Source organism: Sarcophilus harrisii, chromosome 2, assembly GCF_902635505.1.
Source record: "Sarcophilus harrisii chromosome 2, mSarHar1.11, whole genome shotgun sequence".
NCBI lineage: Eukaryota > Metazoa > Chordata > Mammalia > Dasyuromorphia > Dasyuridae > Sarcophilus > Sarcophilus harrisii.
In genome coordinates, this window is record NC_045427.1 from 139,960,875 (window position 1) to 139,979,308 (window position 18,434).

The 18,434-nt window shown below is 39.3% G+C and overlaps 2 protein-coding genes across 3 annotated transcripts in view; both read right to left on the bottom strand.

Annotated features, from left to right (window-relative positions):
* Positions 1-3,629, bottom strand: part of NCAPH (non-SMC condensin I complex subunit H) — a 46,176-nt gene extending 42,547 nt beyond the window's left edge. Inside the window, exons 1-2 of one of the 2 annotated variants that reach the window (XM_012540059.3) lie at positions 3,387-3,629; positions 797-935 (exon numbers count right to left, since the gene is read on the bottom strand). In XM_012540059.3, coding sequence (XP_012395513.1) covers positions 797-806 — 10 coding nt within the window. In that variant the 5' untranslated portion in view covers positions 807-935; positions 3,387-3,629. The remainder of the gene's footprint in view (positions 1-796; positions 936-3,386) is intronic. The other variant, XM_003758079.4, reaches the window with a different exon arrangement.
* A 6,721-nt stretch (positions 3,630-10,350) lies between these two features.
* Positions 10,351-13,465, bottom strand: ITPRIPL1 (ITPRIP like 1). The gene is made up of 2 exons (XM_012540060.3): positions 13,238-13,465; positions 10,351-12,070 (listed from the first exon to the last, which is right to left on the bottom strand). Exon 2 carries the CDS (start codon positions 12,054-12,056, stop codon positions 10,380-10,382), a length of 1,677 nt encoding a protein of 558 aa, XP_012395514.1. The 5' UTR covers positions 12,057-12,070; positions 13,238-13,465; the 3' UTR covers positions 10,351-10,379.
* Between the last annotated feature and the right edge of the window lie 4,969 nt (positions 13,466-18,434).

Genomic DNA, 18,434 nt, shown 5'->3' on the forward strand with positions numbered 1-18,434 from the left:
TCAAAGCTTTGGACAGAAGAAAAAATCCTTGGCAAGACCTTAAAATGAGGAGTCTTCATTCTACCTCTGAAAGCAAAACTACCCAGGAGTAGAGAAAGAATTCTACACTAAAATAACCTAGAGTTTATGGTTTCCCAATATTGACTGTATGGAGGAGATGCTTATAAAACATCAATACTAGATAGTTTTCCCTGAAAGCCTCAAAGATCTTAAATCCAGGCACATGCTAAGACCTCTTTATTGACTTTAAATTCAAACTTCAAAGAGTTTTTGACACCAAAATTAATTTTCTCCTGGAAATTCTGAACATTTTTCACTGTGCATGAAGCAATGATCTTAGACTTCTAGGAATGTATTAAAAATATAAAACTAACAGACAAGGATCGGATTTATTTACATTTGAAAATTATTCTTCTGAGAAACTAGGCCACTTGAATGGAATTTGTTGCTTAGTTTAGTTATGCCCGATAGGGCTTAAATATGTCAGATTGCTATATAACTCATATATCTGTAATGAGCAATCTTAATACAAAAGGAATAAGGAAATGCACCTCAGGCTGCCTTCTAATCCCCAACTTTCCTTGGAGAGAGGGGGGAACCATAGATGGAATGTTTCATAAGTTATCATTTATGATTACTCTGTTAGTTGGTTTTGCTTAACAGATTTTCTTTATGAGGCTTACCAAAATGGTGAGGAGTATATCCAAAAAATAACTGTGACGAAAAACAGAAGATATCAAAAAAGTTTTATTTTTTTTCTTTTTAATATACATCTTTTTATTGGATCAAGACTTACCTGTAATCATTTGTCCTTGGTCCAAATCACCATGAATAATACAAAAAGCACTGGACTTGAAATTATTAGGTTCTGGCTTTACCACCACTTAGTAGTTGGGAAGGTCACTTCATATCTTTATAAGTATCAGTTTTCTTATCTGTAAAATGGGTATAACAAGCTTTGTACTAATCAATTCACAGGGTTGTTGTGAACAAAGTATTTTGTAAAGTGTAACACATTATACAAATGTGAATTATTTTTATAACAAAATCTAAGTTCACCCACCCCACCCACAGACTTTACTCTCTTTTATTGAATTTAATATAATGTAGTAATGAGAGGGGGCACTAGGTAGCACAGTGGAAGGGTCACAAGCCTAGAGTTGGAAAAACCTAACTACAAATCTGACTTTATATACTTATTAGCTGTGGGACCCTGGCCAAGTCACTTAACCCTGCTTGTCCTGCTTGTAAATGAGGAAATGGTAATCCACTCTAGTATCTTTGCCACATGGGGTCACAGAGTAAACTCAAGTGACTGAACAATAACAAATGGATAAGTGGCTCTGGATTTGGAGTCAGACGCCCCAGCTTCTACAATTTCTATCATCATTAGGCCTTGGGCAAACCATTTAATATTTACATTTCCAACTACAAGATTCATAAGAGAACCATTATGTATTTTGTGTATAAATGTGGGTTAGCCAAGGACATATCGGCTAAACTGAAAAGTTTTAATCTTCTTCATTCTTCCTCATTTAACAGCCCTGAACACCATCCCTTTCATCATTTTAGCTCTTTGCCTACAGATAGATTCTCTAGTTTGACTATGTTTCATTGTCCACTAGCATTGGATTATATCGTGGAATGGCCACTGAATCAAGAATACTCCCCATTTGACTCTGGGCAAAACCTCATTTCCCCTCTTTGTATTCTCACTATTCCTTTATCCTTTGTTATATAAAGGAGTTGAGCGCTCATCCTTGACCCTGCAAACATTAGAGATGACAGGATCTGGGCTGATCTGGAGGGAGGCAAGCAAAGAACCGGCAGAGAAGTACCAGCCAGAGCAGGAGCAACCTGAAGACACCACCAGAGCAGAAACAGGAGCTGATTTAGAGGGGGAGAGTAGAGAGGACCCACCGCAAGAGGAAATGACTCAATGAGCACTTCATATGCGTACAGTATTATGCTAGACATTGAGGAAACAAAAAGCCAGCTGAAGCCACCTGGAGGAAGGAGGGGGGAGAGAAAAGGCATTTATTAAGCATCTACTATTCACCAATCGCTGTGCTGAGCCAGCCACTCATTTACCATCTATATGCCAGCCATTATGCTAATAAGTCAGTACGGAAATATTTATGAAACGCCTGCATGCTGGGCATAGTGTGCTTAAGCAATGAGGACACAAAGAAGACAAAAGAAAGTCCCTGAACTCAAGCAGTTTACACTCTAAACGTAAAAAGGCAACAAGCAAACAAATGAGTGCAAACAAGTTATAGAGAGAGAAGGTATTAGACTAGAAAGGGAAAGGCTTCTTGTAGATGGGATTCTAGTTAAGACTTAAAGAAAGCTATTGCCTTCTGAGCTTCACAATCCTGTCAGGCAGATGCTATTACTATCCTCATTTTACAGATGAGGGAATCGAGCCCCGCAGAAAGGTTCAGTGACTTGGCCAGGGTCACACAGTCAGGAAGTGTCTGATAATTTGAACTTAGGTTTCCCGAATTAAACAGTTGAGGAAGGAGAAATCGGGAAAAGCTTAGGGTAAGGAGGCTTTGGGCCTAAGGTGGAGGTGAGGAGGAAATGGCAAACTGCCAGCACGAGAAGCCCCCTGTGCGAAGGCAGGGAGAAGGCAGGAGTGTGATCAGGTCAGTTTGGTTGGGATGTGGCCCCGGGGAAGGACGGGTAAAACGTCCCATAGTTTCTGCGTCCTATTTTACATGCCTGATAGCCTTGTTAGACATTTACAGAAAAACTGAAGGTTTCCAGGTTCCCGGGGCTTCCCTAAAGCAGAGAGAGATTGTGACTTCCCAGTACCGACTTTCTCCCTCACTGTCAGGAGAAATCGTCTCCTGCAAAGCCGATTCCTGCAATACCCATTTCTATGCCCTCTCCCCTATTTGTTATATTCTCTATTTTCTCCCTTTTTCCCCTCTTGATTTTGTTTATTCAAAAAGGACTCATAATTTTCCCTAATGGCTATAGCGTCCTTTCCCCTAAAATCATAATTATTTTTTTAAAGCTCGGGCCTTCCAATGCCTGAATGCCCCGCCCCTAGAGAGATCAATAACTCCAATAGCCGCGCTCCCCAGCTCAAAGAAAGCGCGGTCTCCCAAAACCCAGCCCCCACGTTTAGCGGACTTTCCGATGACATCAGGCAGGTACTCGCTTTCCTATTGGTCGGCTCCTCCACGCCCCACCCACCACTCGTCGGTCCAAAGGGCCCTAGGCTAGAGTCGCCCGCCCTCCACCCAGCCCGGTCCGGCATAGCCCAGTCAGCCCACGCCAGGCTCCCGCGAGCCTAACGCAACATCGGCTCGCGGGCTGACTCGCTTCCCCCAGTCCTCCGTTCCGGCCCTGCCGGATTCCCTGACGCTCCCATTTACCCAGATCAGCGTGTCCCATCGAGTCCGATGCTGCTCCTTCCCAAGGCCCGATTTGAAAACTCGCGCGCCCGAGCGCCGCCGACTCTGCGTAACGGCCGCGGGTGACGCACATCCGGGGGGCGTGGTCAAGGACACAGCCATTGGGGATTGGCCGGTCTGGAAGGAGGGGCGGGACGAGGTAGAGCTAGCTAAAGGCATTAAATTATGGAAACAGCCGCTGCTGGTTAATGCTCTTCACGACTCCAAGGGTTTTCTCCAAGTTCCAGGGGAGCGGCAGTGCCGGTGCGCAGTCTGAGGGCCTGCTTGTTCTCGGGCAGTGCTCCGTCTCCACGAGCGGGGCTCCCTCAGGGAACATGAATCAGTGCCATTCTGGGTCCCGCAGACAACCCCCCCCTCCCCCCTTGCCCCCCCCCTCCTACAGACAGTCAGTCAACCAACGCTTAGCGAGCGCCCACTGACGTGCCATCCAGGGATGCTGCCGTTGGTCCTTCGTTTTCGAAGCGCACCAATGAGTAAATGTTTGATTTGGGGCTGAGTGAGGCGGAGGGGCCTAAAATCTTCAGCTTCACTTTCTCCTGCAGTCACCGCAAGTCCCGTGGCGAGGCACGAGTCCCCGCACACAAAGCAAAAAACAAAAACAAACCCCAGTCCCTTTTCTCAGCCCCCTCAGGAGTTTAAGGGGGAAGACCACGCGCACACAATCACGTGCCGGCAATAGAGATAGCTATTCCTAGGCACACACACACACACACACACACACACACACACACGTGAGATGTAGTCTGTATGTGAGGAGGCAGCGCGCGCACCTGTACAAACAGATTGCCCTTGGACCCAGAGAGACAATGAGCAAACCGTTATGTATACGAGGCGTGTGCTATACGGACATATGGGGGGACCGCATGCACACAAGTACCAACAGTGTGTAACGCTGTAAGCGTGTGTTTGTAGGGATACGTGAACGTGCAATGTGGGCATCTATGGGGAGACAACGTGCAAACGTACAGATGTGCATCTAGGCACACACAGACAATGAGCAAGCCATTAGGTATCAGGGGTATGTGTGTTCTGCATAGACACACACAAGAGACTACGCACTTACTGACAATATAGATGGCTATCTATAGGCATATGTGTAGGTATTACTTATGTAATGTGTGCATTTATGGAGAGACAATATGCAAACATGTGCAAAGAGATGTGTGCTTATACACACAGATAGAGAGACAATGAGCAAACAATTATAAGCTATGTGTGTGTGCTACATAGTACACATAGGGGAGACACACAGTTACATAATAATATAGGTAGCTATAGGCATATGTAATGTAGGTATACATGTACACAAACATGTATGCATTGATGGATAAACAACATGCAAATGTGCAGACAGATATGTGTACATGCATACATAAATATGAATATATAAAAGAGAATGAGCAATTATGTAGAAGATATATATGTGTGTGTACTATATAGACACAGGAGGCAATATGCAATTAACAAGATAATACATTTACATATATTCCTAAATATATAGAGGAGACTACATGTAAAGAAATACAAATGATACCTACATATTTGTTAACATAAAGGAAAAGATAATATGCAATTACAAACACAAGATATATGTGTGTATATAAAATCCCTCTATTGTTAATTTTTATATATCTGAGTTTTCCAATTTATCACATATATGTATGCATATGTATGATAAATTGGAAATAATCAAAGAGAAGGCACCAGAATTAAGGGGGATTAGGAAAAGCAAGAGGGATTCCTTAACTGGAAGGGGGAAATGTGTAACAATTATAAGGGGAGGAGGTCTTAGAGGTCCTATTTTGTGCCATTGCTCTCTGGGATCTGATGAAGACAGGACTCAGAATAATTTAATTCAGTTAATAAGCATTTATTAAGCACTCATTAGATTGCTAAACACAGTGCTAAGTGTTAATATTTTTAGATAAAGAAAATGGTGAATTTCAATTAAAGGTTAAGGAAAAGAAAATTTAACTTTTTTGCCATCTAATTTCACAGGGCCTCTGAAATCTATCCACAAATCCCAAATGAAGAACCCCTGTTGCATTATTTCTGTGAAGGTCCCTGACTTTCTTCCCCCTTTTCTACCTGGTCAAGCACTTTTGCAACTCCCACTGCTTGTCTGTAAACTCCTTAAGGGCAGCGATCTCATATGATCTAAACTTTGCATCTCCCCTAGTGTCTGGCCTTCTTCAGGACTTGGCTCAAATCCAGAATTTCTTCAAGAGGGTTTTCTAGGATTCTCCCAGCAAAAGCCTTTCCCTTTTAGATGACCTTGTATTTATGTTATCTGTATATTGTATGTACATAATAATTTGCATATTCTTTCCCCTATAAAAATGTGAGTTCTTTGCATCCTCACAATAATTATGGCACACTTGGTGCTTAATAACCTTTTATTGATTTGATGATTAACATCTGCACAGAGTAGATGCTAAACAAATGTTTGAATAAAACCAGTTCTAAGTTGTCTGCCATGGCTTTGATGTAAAGAGATCAAAATGAATGGAATCTAGAGTCCTAGGACTGAGAGTCCCTTGTTGCTTTCCTAGAATACTTAAATTTATCTCTCCAGGCTTTATTTTTCTTTTTCCATTTATAAAATGAGGGGTTTGGAGAGATTACTTCTAAGTTCCCTTACTGCTCATCTACATTCACTTAGCTTTCTAAACCTATATATATATATATTTTTTCTAAACCTATATACATATATAGGTTTCTAAACCTATTTTGATTTTCTGCTTTAACCACCTTTTAGAGTAATTCTTCCAAAATGTAATTCATGTTTAGAGAGAGTGATATTTGGTTAATCTGTTTTGACACTTGACTGTCTTAGAAGACAAAACTTTTTTCTAGTCTTAGAACACATAAATGGTTTCCTGCCTGCTAGCCTACTATATTGTTCTCTGATGAACTGAATGCAAAGTATATGTGTAGAGAACTGGGGTAGCATTAGAGAAGCCTCTGAAAGAGACTGGCTAAATGTTCATGATGGAGTTAAATGAAACAACACAAGATTCTAAGGCCACACTTTTGTCCTTTCCTAAATAACTGATCATTGTTGCAGCTCTGATTAAGAAGAGTTCAATACCCAAATGTACAATATTCTCATTACATGTTCTTTCTCACTTTTTGTCCCTCTGCAATGCTTTATTTTTTTATTTTGCATGTAGTTTCCCTTATATGTGCAGAAAAATATATATACATATGTATATATTTTATTTGTAATTCCATGTTGTCTCCTCTGGGTCTATGTAGTATACACATATTTTATACATAATTGTTTGCTTATTCTCTTTATATATTTATATCTATGTGTATATACAGAAATCTGTTTGCAAATTTGTTCATGTTTGTCTCCCCATAAAGGCACACTACACAATTATATTACATTTGTATATATATGTATACCTACATATATACCTATAGATAGCAAGCTATATTGTTGGCATGTAATTGTGTGCCTGTTGTCTTCCCCATATGTGTCTATCTAGTATACATATATATCTTATACATAATTGTTCATTATCTCTCTATATATTTATATCTGTGTGTGTATAGATAAACACCTGTTTGCACATATTTGCATGTTATCTTCCCATATATATTGGTTAGGCTAGAATATGTTACAAAGAATGTAGTTATGATGGTTCATCATTAATGTCTGAAACAAAGTACCTCTGAATAAAGAGGCAGTAATTTGCAGAGGGGCAACTCCACAAATATTTTTTTAGACTGTCAGAAAAATAGCATAAAGGTCTCCAGCAAATCCTACCTTAGTCACAAATGGAGTTTTTCTTACTAATGGAATAATTCAATCTTGAAATGTCCTTAGCCTGGGTAGAGAACACTCATATTATGCCCTTAAATAACATGCAGTGTCATTTTTGGCTTCTAAACCTTGTCTGACTTGATATTGCTATTTCATGACATAAAACATTAAGTCTGTAATAAGACAACTTTGGAAGTGCCTTGGCAGTCATCCTGGTTTACAAGCAATTATTTTTTTGGTTTTCTGCGTTGTTGAGGAATTCCTGCTCCATTAAGCAATGGGTTAAGAACCAACAATTCACATCTCCCATGATTGCCAGATAATAACTACCCTCCTTTATAATGTGTATGAACCACATATTTTTCAAAATTAAAATGAGCTTCATCCCCATTTTATATGGATGAACTGAAACAAAAAAGAGCTAAGTGACTTGCCTCATTAATGAGAGAAAATGTTGACTGGAAACCAAATCTTAACAGGCTCTTTCCAGTAACACCTTGTGACTTTTCCAGATGTAATTGTAACGAGTGACCCATAAAAGAATAACTATGTGTCCTACACATAAATCCTTTAAGCCTTAAAAGGTTTTGGAGGGTCTTTTGGGCTTTTTTTGTGATGGAAATCTCTATGCTCTATATCATTAAAATTATGGTAACTATGTCCTTCTATTCATCTTTTTATTTTCCTATACCCCTTTTCCACACCCTCTGTTCCACCCAAGCTTTGCTGACTGTTTCTTTTATTTCCTTCACCCACTCATAATTTTATAATCTCTTTCATGACTCCTATAACACTGGAAATAACCACCTAGAATACTCTACCAGTTTCATTCTTTCTCTATGGACTGATGCTTAATGGTTCTTATAAATACTGTTTGTGGTCAATTAGGCCTTTTAATTTTGCAAAGATTATGTGTTTGTGGCACCAAAGAAATTATTCATAGCACAATAACAATATTCTATGTTTAACTTTCATATTTGTTCTTTGTTGGCCCCTGACCATACCCATTTGGAAATCTACAGGGCAAACTGGTATAAAGTATATTGTGAAATGCCAACATGCGCTGGGAGGTACTTGGTGGTATTTCTAGTTAGGCATGTGTAATGTTGGCCTGATGTGTTTAGTATAAAAAGGATGCAGATTTGTATAGAAAATAGTTTACTTTATTGGTTCAAAAATAAAACATGACAAATTATTTTCAACTCCACAGAATAAGTGTGTGTGTGTGTGTGTGTGTGTATGCCTAAAAAAATAACAAACTTCTCCCACCATTATAAAACTATCACAACTTCAAAGAAATTCATGGTATATCCCAGAAAGTATCATATAAAAAAAGAGCCACCCCCTGGACTATGAAGATCAATGTGACTTAGCATTGAACTTTGGCAAATATTTTGAGCCATTTTGTGTTACTGGAATGATAGTCCCAGAGAAGCTAGCCAACATCTGACACTCTGTGATAGTATTTATGTCACATCAGCCACATTTTTCACAGATAGTATTTTATGATAAGAGTGAGGAAGAAATAGCATGTGCAGTCTCTGAGTAGGATCCCCACCCTCATTCTTTTCCCCACAAACCTATATAAATTAATACCTGAGGCTTCAAAAGGCTGAAGAAAACCCATAACCTCTTTGGAACCAACACTTTCTTATAAGCAAGCCTGGGTTTCTTATGACCTCACCTTTGAAAAACCTATAATGTTCAGGTCATTCTTCAGTCTGAATTTAAAAAGAAAATAAAAGAATTACCAAATTAAGGAAAAGCAGAGGTGCATAAGGGCAATCTTGAAGTGGTCAGGGGTACTAGAGATTAAAAACTCAAGTTTCTTTCCATGTAAAGAGTTCTTAATAACTCTATAGCAATTGTTGATTTAATTGTTGGTTATCTCTTGAAACTGAGAGAGGTGTTCTCCTTCAATAATAACACTACATAACAGTCATTAATCTTAGTGACTCTGTTTTTAAAAGATCCTCAAGTAATCTCTATTGCTTCTAAGCACTAGAAAAGTAGTCTGATGCTGTTTATGGCATCAATTAAAATGTTAATTACTTTATCTGTACAGTATATTATTAACTTCAAAATCTTATACTTCAACAACAGTTTGGGTATTTCCTCCATATGTAGATCACAAGCTATTCATATGTTCTTGAGCATGTGATCTCCCCAGTGTGAAGAGACCTTCCTCTGATTCTTTTAATAACAATGTTGAAGAAATAATGCTAATATATGATTTGGTTAGGACTGGTGATATGTCAAAGATATGATAGCTAGAAAACTTGGAGTCATAACTGGAAAATGCAACAAAGAAGGAAATGTTTTATTTCTTGGTTGCATTTTTAAAATACTGAAGATGCCGCAATGGATAGAGCACCAGCCCCTGAGTTCAAATCTGACCTCAGACACTTAACACTTCCTAGCTGTGTGACCCTGGGCAAGTCACTTCACCCCAATTGCCTTAGCAAAAAAAAGCAAAAAATAAAACAAAAATATTGAAGATAAGGAACATTCACAAAAATAAAATAAAAATATTGAAAATAAAGAACACTCAGGTAGGAAAAGTTGGATTTTAAAATTTGTGAATTTGAAATCAAAAAACCTGACAGCATTTGCTTGGGATGAAGTGATCTTGAGGAATTATTCCAGTTAACAAATAGCTGCCATTTACTTAAGTGCTTTATATGGTTAAAAAGCACTTTAAAGAATGTGATCAGTTTTGATACAAGTTAGATAGATCTGTTTGCCTAAGGGAATCAATTCAAAGGAAAAACTAGGAAACCTTACCTAGGTAAGGTGCATTAAGAAAAACTGGCTAAAATGATATTCTCTCAGGCTCTCCCCCCATTTTCAGTACAAATGTTTGCAACTCCTCAGAGCCTGTTTTCTTTCTAGATCTCAATTGAAAGAAGATGTGGTCATGTGTACCTGTGCATTCCTGGTCTCCTTTTGATCATGTTGTGAATAATGTCAGTAAAAACAAACAAACAAAAAAAAACAAACAAACAGAAGTCACAGCCTAGGTTAGTTAGTGCTAAGGTATACCGTATTTTCACGAAGTGCCTCCTCCTGTTCCCTACCCTCACGACAAGTCAACAGGCACAGGCACTGGCACTGACTGCCAGACATCTGAAAAACAGACTCTGTGGGAGCCCAGAAAATCAGAAATCCCATTTTAATGGCCTTTACATGACCCTACCAGATAGTGGTAATCCGGGCAAAGATTTCACCTGGGTCACAAGGTCATGGAACTCTGTCACTGCCTTTGAGTGTGCCGCAGAGTCCAGTTCGAGGTGCCGAAAGAGATTGACAGGCTTGGCACTCCGAAAGTTCTTGGGGACTGGGATGGTAAGGGGTAGAAAGGTGTTTCCGATCAGGAAGTGATAAAGACATCTCTCCTGTAGCCCACGGCCAAGGTACCAGAGGATGTCCTGGAGCCGTTGGGGAAATAGTTCGGGCTTCCAGTCAGTGAGAGGCAGCCGCAGCAAGAGGTGCATGAGGGCAGTCTTGAAGTGGTAAGGCGTGAGAATGGGTTGATGTAGCCCGTGGGGCGGGGCCTTGAGGCTCTGGAGGTATGAAATGATCTGGAGGCACTTGAGATGACAAGTCTTCTCTGGGGCAAATCGGCCAACCAGCTTCAGGAACAGGTGCTCACAGGCTGCAAAGGACTCAGGCCAGTCCACGCTAGTCAGCTTGTCATGTTCGGGTGACTGACTCACAAAATACACCAGAGAGTCATCCCGTTGCACTGCCAGGACCAAGTTGATTAAGAGAAACCGACCTGAGCGGTAGTCCAGCCTCAGTTTACAGGAAGTGACGGAAGGAGGGAGGCTAAGCTTAAAGTCATATTTATGGGCCACAAGGGCCCAGGCATTCCCCAATATGCTTCGGAACCAGTACAGGGTCTTGTACACATCCAGGGTGGAGCCAGTACAGAAGTTGGACTTCAGGGTGTTGGTGGGCTTGCCACCACTGGTGTGGTCCCAGTGGTGGACAAGACACAGCACATCCCCCAGAAGCTTTTCTCGCTTGCATACGCACTCCGACTCCACCACCACCCGGCCACAGCGGAGGAGACCGGACTCCATGGTTCTCATATCTAGGTGGAACGAGTTGCTTTGTGGGGCAGATATGGGCACCAGCACCTCAAACCGGTGAGCGTCTTGGCCGATGCCCCACTTCTCAAAGGCGGGACCTATGCCCAGGCAGTCCTCCAACTGGGGGTGTATCTCCCTCCGGCCCAGCACTTGACAGGCTTCTACCAAGTCATCCACAAAGCTCTCCACAAACTCACAAGTACTAGGCAGGTCTCGGGTGGTGCTTTGGAGGTTCTGTTCAAAAAAGGAATCTAAGTCTTCCTGCTTAGGAAAGTCAGACAGCCAACTGCAGGTAGTGACAGTCTCACCAGTGGTTTCCTCCTCTTCCTCATCACTGCTGGAGTCAAAAGCTGGCTCATGTTGCATATTCTGCCGGAGAAGTTCAAAGAGCAGAAACAGACCAAAAAGCCCTGCATTCCATAGGTTCCCCAGCATCCAGCCTAGCGGCCCTTTGGGACGTTCAGATTGGAATGCCCAGGCCTTCTCCGAATCTTCCGATAGGACGTTGTTCTCCTTGCTGTTTTTTTCCTCAGTTTCTTGATGGTTTTCTTCCTCAATTTCTATTGGTTTCCAGACCGCCTGCTGCATCTCCTCCTCTCGAGTTCTCTCTTCAAACTCCAGCTCCAGCTGCCGCATCTCTTCGATCATTACCTTCTCCAGTTGTCTGCTTCGGGACAGCGTGTCCAGGTCCATCCGGTCACTGACAAGAATCAGGTGCTGGACCACATACATCACCGCCACAAACAGGAAGCTTATCATAGCCATGGAGGCCACTGCATCTGGAGAGGTAGGAGGGTGGGGGAGTAAGTAGTGATCTTCTGAGCTTGTTTTCTCTCCACTTGCATATTCCCCAGATACCTGTACCCTAAAATCATGGATGATGACTACATGCTCAGGAAAGGGAAAGGAATATTCTATAGCTTGGACTAGACAGATAGGGGCTACCTTCCTATGATGAATTCTCTCTGCATTAAAAAGAATAGGGGTAAAGGAATATGATTTTTTTGGTATATATATAGTTTTCTTCTACATGGTTTGGAGAATATTTAGACCTCCCAACGTGGGGAGGCAGGTAATTTTTCCATTCCTTTGTAATCTGGGTGGGTATCCTCACGGTAGGGTAGTCTCACCCAACCATAGAAGTCCACCACAGAAACCAGATATGCCCTGCTAATCCTACTGACTTTCTTCCCCCTGGCAAAAAGGCATTGAATCTGCCCAGACAAGTACTTTTCCCACCTCCAGGCAAACCTAACCTATGATTGTTTGGTGGCATTTCCTTTCTGACGTCATAACCTCCTGTCTGCCTAAGCTGTGACATCACAATTGCCCTGCTTATCCACCTTGAAGTTTCACTTGCATCTCCATCTACAGCCGGTAGCCTCGACAGACAGTACTCACAGCCTTCTCTACGGCTTGCTGCCAAGTTGTGCCCTCTTGGGTTTTTGGACCCCATCTACGTACACGGGCTCTGGCACTGAGTCTAAGAAGCTACTTGAGGAACCGTGCTGCTTAGGGCTTTTTCTAAGCCCTAAGATCTGTAAATGAAAGCAGAAGTCCATTTTCCTGCCTGGAGGAGCAGAGGGAAAGAGCATCTATCTCCATGAATCACGAGGATTTTAGGGAATGCTGTATTATATATGAAATAGCTAAAGAAAGGCTCTGAGAAATGTGTGTGTGTATGTATGTGTGTGTGACTCCCAAGTCCTCTGATAACTTTCTTCCCATTTGGAAACTGAAGTTGATATTTCTCATCTCTGTTTCCAAGGGTCCCATTATAATTTACGAAAAGCCTAAGGATCTTAAGCTCAAAGTAGAATGATACACATCCTTAGCCATCCTACTTCCCCTTTCATAGGACTCTCTAAGGCACACACCCCGAACCACATTCCTGAGGCAATGATCCCATCACAAAGTTACTCTTAAAAGGGCCAGGATTTACTTACAGTCCGTGAAATCACAAGCATACTTCTTAAAGAAACAGAGTAGCCTCAACCTTCATGATTCCCAATATCCTTTGCCTTATCTGTCGATAGCTTTCTCCAGCCTTGGATGAATCTGCCAGATGGAGTCTCTTTGGCCGTTTCCAGGGACTGCTCCACGGTGTATACATGTGTGTGTTGCTTACAAGATAGGCATTGTACCTGGTTTTAAAAAAAAAAAAAAAGGAGGGGGGGCACCTCCCAGGAGCTGGCTGCTTCAATGGAAATCTTATTCCTCTGATACCAGACAGAAGCTATGCTCCGCCTAGCCCACTGCTCCACCCTCCATTTCTCACGGACACATGATCTTGCTTTCTGGGCTCATTCTTTTGCACATCTGGCCAGCTGCCCAGTCATATACAAGCTCCTCCCATGCATAAATCTAGATCACCAAGTGACAATGGGAAAGAATTTGGCCAAGATAAAGGGGAAATTAAAAGATATATTTGTGCTGCAATAAGTAGCATGACATGGTCTATATTCTGTTCACAATCCAGGATTAGTTTCAGGGTTTGTGAAAAGAAGGCTCAGAGATCTCAAGGAAAATTGCCAAACTTACTTGACCAGGGAATATAGTTTATCTTCCAATTGCTCAAATATCTTGTTGTTCCAGTAGGGGCCAGTGTGGGGATGAGAATTCATTAAACTATCTATACTTCCTATGGCCTCCTAAGCACAAGCATCAAAACTTAGTTCTGTTATAATACCAGATGATAATCAGCAAAAATTGAGAGATAACAAATGTTCTCATTAATTAAAAGAAAAAAAAACACTAAATGATAAAGTCTTCTTTGTAATAGGAAGAGGTTGGACCAGATAATCCTTTCTAATTCTAAAATTCTGACTTTAATTTTGTCTTCATCACTATTCCAATTAATCCCTTTCAAAATTTTTAAATTTATGCCTTTTAGTTTGACATCACCATTATTTTCAAATAAACTTTCAAGACCACCAGAGAACACTTTCTTGCAGGAAAAAGAGTGAGGCAGTTAATGCAAAGAACATTGTATTCAACATGTCACACCTGTAGTTCCCACCATCACTTATCTCAACATTACTCAATGAGGGGTAACATCTAAACACAAATTTCCCTTCACCACCTTAAAACAGCATAGTAGAAAATGAGTAAAAGACCAGTTAAAAAATAAAAAGATAAAAGGAAACAATTTCCAAGAAAATCTTACAGAAAAAATTAGCAGAATGATTGAAAAAAGAGAATAAACAAAAAAGATTCTAGTATCTGTGTTATAGGTAAAAGAAAGTGAAATGAAATCTCCAAGAGAAAGAGATAATACTACCACTGCAAGAACCACCAAACATTTGAGCAGAACAACTATTAGATTGTCTGGAAATCTTTAGAAGGAAACCAAAGCTTTCAAAGAACTCAAAAAGATTAAAAAATAAGACATTCATTGTCCTTTTTCCACCACTCTGAGTAGCCAACTCTCATTCTGTCTCTTTCTATCAAAACCTGTTTTCAGGAAAGATCATAAAAAAGAGAACCAGAAATTCTTCAAGCAGTTTTCTGCAAATCAGACCTCTTTCATTGGGGTCAATGTCTTAAGATTCATTTTTAAGAACCAACTAGTAGACTTTAAATCCTCAACCAATTTTTATTTAAGATACATTTTGTGCCACTTTTAAATTCTCTCATCTCTCATAAAATTGTGGGAAATAAATTTATTATTAAGAGTACCTAGGAAATGATAGACCATTAAAGTTTTGAATGTTAAGGGTTTCAAAACCGTTCAGACTTTCCTTACTGATAGAAAACTATTCAAACAGGCATCAAGCACCAAAATATTAAAGGTACGGCTTGGCATCCAATTTATTGGACCCATTCCCTTAGGTAAAAACACCAAGCTTCTTTTTCTATTGTTCTGTCCTTCATAGCTGTTTGGGGTGAACATAGTATGAATTCTTAAATAATTATTTTGTTTGAAAATTGAGATTGGGTTTGTAATACATTACACATTTCAAGCTTACTTCTCAAGATAAATTTAGACAAACATTTTAGAGCACTTTCAAAGCATTTTCACTTATCTATTCACAATGCAATATGAAATATGAAAGAGTTTTTGGAGGCAAAATGTGAAGTAGGTGGTGAAGAGTTTTTGTACCTTATAAGTTTTCCTTACCTTAAAATAGCATAAATGCATCCCTAGAAAATGATCATTTATTTGCCTAAAATGACATTAATTTTCTTTTTTAAAAGAATATTTTTGCATATACATGCAAACATTCATCTTTGAAAACCTTGTGTTCCAAATTTTTCTCCCTCCTTCTCTTCCCTCCCCTACAGAGCAAGCAATCTAATATAAGTTAAATATGTGCAGTTCTTCTAAATATTTCCATATTCATCATGTTACCCAAGAAAAATCAGATCAAAAAGAAAAAAAAGTATACAAACAACAAAACAACAAAGATGAAAATACTATGCTTTTGATCCACCTTCAGTCTCCATAGTTTTCTCTCTGAATGTGAATGGCACTTTCCATCACAAGTCTTTTGGAATTACCTTGAATCACCTCATTGTTGAAAAGAACCAAGTCTATCAAAAATTGATCATCACATAATCTTTTTGTTGTGTACAATGTTCTCTTTATTCTACTGACCTCACTGAATCAGTTCATGTAAGTTTTTCCAGGCTTTTCTGAAATCAGCCTGCTTATCATGTCTTATAGAACAATAATATTCCATTACATTCAAATATCATAACTTATTCAGCCAATGCTCAAATGATGGGTATCCATGCAATTTCCAGTTCCTGACTACTGCAAAAAGGGTTGTTACAAATATTTTTGCCCACATGAGTCCTTTTCCCTCTTTTATGATTTCTTTGGAATACAGACCCAGTAGATACACTGCTGGATCAAAAGATATACAGAGTTTTATCGCTCTTTGGGTGTAGTTCCAAATTTATTTCCAGAATGGTTGGATCAGTTCACAACTCCATCAACAATGTATTCGTGAATGACAATAATTTTCAAAGCTACCTGTTGCCCAAAGCTTTGTGTATTTTTAGGTTTGTGTATATTTTTAAATTTTTTTCTTTGAATGACATTGTATGTTACAAGTTGCTCCAAAAGTCTTAGTTGTATTTTTAAGTTATTAAGATTTAAACTACTAAGAATTTGGGATTTCTTTGTATATTTGAATTCTACCCAAATACATTTTAATCCATAAATCTATTATTTCCAAAATAAAATTGTGTGCCATTATGTAAACATATGTTTTTGCATACATGAAGTCTTCTCCATTCCCTGAATTGTTAATTTTTCATCCTTCATTTTCAAAGGAACCAGTGATATCATAGATGAAGTCTTGACTTGAATTGGAGTTAAGTGGGGCAGAGCTGCACAAAGTCATCAATTTTACTCTGTCTTACAGTCATCCAAGTCCATTGGAAGACAAAAGTCAAGATGGCAGGTGAAGGCCTGGGGCTCAGTGGATGATCACAGCATCTTTGACATCTGACCAAGTTCTAATTGTACCACAGTACCTGCTTCAGCTTCCTTTGTGGCTGTTGGAAGAAGTTGTTCTCTTTTGCTCATTCTACTGGAAGGATTCTTCACATGTTTGGGGTAGACATCCCCCTAATTCACAGATGGATTTGAGACCTGTCAACTATTCTCAACCTGTCTTAACTTGTCAAGATGATTTTTAACAGGATATAGCTACTTAGCACATCCTACTTATTAAGGCCACAGTTGAGAGTTGGAAGACAGATGAATGAATAGCCCTGAAAAGGGCTTGGCAAACCCAGAGTGCTAGCCCTCCCTGAATATCCCATATACTGCTGGAAAAAATATTAAGTCACAAGATGCATGGAGGGGCTAACGGGTTGGATCAAAGGTCATTTTGATTTATTGCCTAAGGTCTAGGTCATTTTAACCTCCACTCTTAAAATAAAAGACTACTAAAGTTGGTACAACCAAGTGTTGATGGTGGAGAACACTTTTAAATGTTCACATAATGGTTATTCTATAAATCTCCAGAAGACAGGAGACTTTGCTACCAAATTAATATATAGCTTTAATATAGCTAAATAAATGAATTGTTAGTATCTTGTCTATATCTAGAATCATAGATTTAGAACAGAAAGTGATCATGTAGTTCTAGCACCTCATTTCATTTTAAATTTTTTTCATTTTTATTCTATGAACAAACATGAACATTTCTATTTACAAAAAATAAGAGATTATATCTGAAAATATGAATTTCTATGTCATACAGTATTTTAACACGTTAAATTTAAAAAAGAATAAAATGTCCCCTTTCTGCACTTCTTTTTATTTTCTTTGGCATACCTTTTCAATGATTTTGTTTTCTTTTAGAATATTTTATTATGAACACAATTAAACATAAATACTTTGATACATACAAAGAAGAAAAGAGAAATTTAATTAAATATGAAACTGCATTCCTGCTAAATTGTTTTTTAACTCATATTAATTTTTAATAAAGCAATAACAAAGTTGTCTTGTGTCCCTTTTTATTTTTGTTTTCTTCTGTGTTTTTAATGTTGTATTGATGCTCTTTCTCTTCTTATTTTCTTATTCTACCAATCAATCAACAAGTATTTATTTATTTATTTATTAAATATCAACTATGTGCCAGAAAGTGTGCTAGGAACAGGGAATACAGGTACATATAAAAAAGGCCAGTTTAGGAGATTACAGAGAGATGGATCTACAATGATTTGCAATGAAACTAGAAAGACAGATGGAAACTGGGTTGTGACAACCTTTAACATCTGAGACAAAGCTAAACAAGAGATATTCAGATTTATCTGAAACACAATAGGAAGCCACTGGAGTTGGTTGAGTAGGGAGAGTAATATGGTCATATTTATGGTTGAAGTAAATTACTTTGGCAACAGGGTAGAGCATAGGCTAGCGTGGAAAGATATTTGAGGCCAGGAAACCAATTTAGGAAGCCACTGCAATTAAGTTGGGTGAGAGATGATGAAGAAGGCCTGGAGTAGAGAGAAAGGATCAGAAGAGAGGGATGCTGTGAAGGCATAAAGAGTTGGTAACTAATTGGATCTGGTGTCTGAGGACAATTTGAACTTAGGAAGATGAGTCTTCCTGACTTCAGTGGTGCTCTATTCACTGTGCCATCTAAATGTCCAACAAATAAGTAGAATGAGGCAAAATAA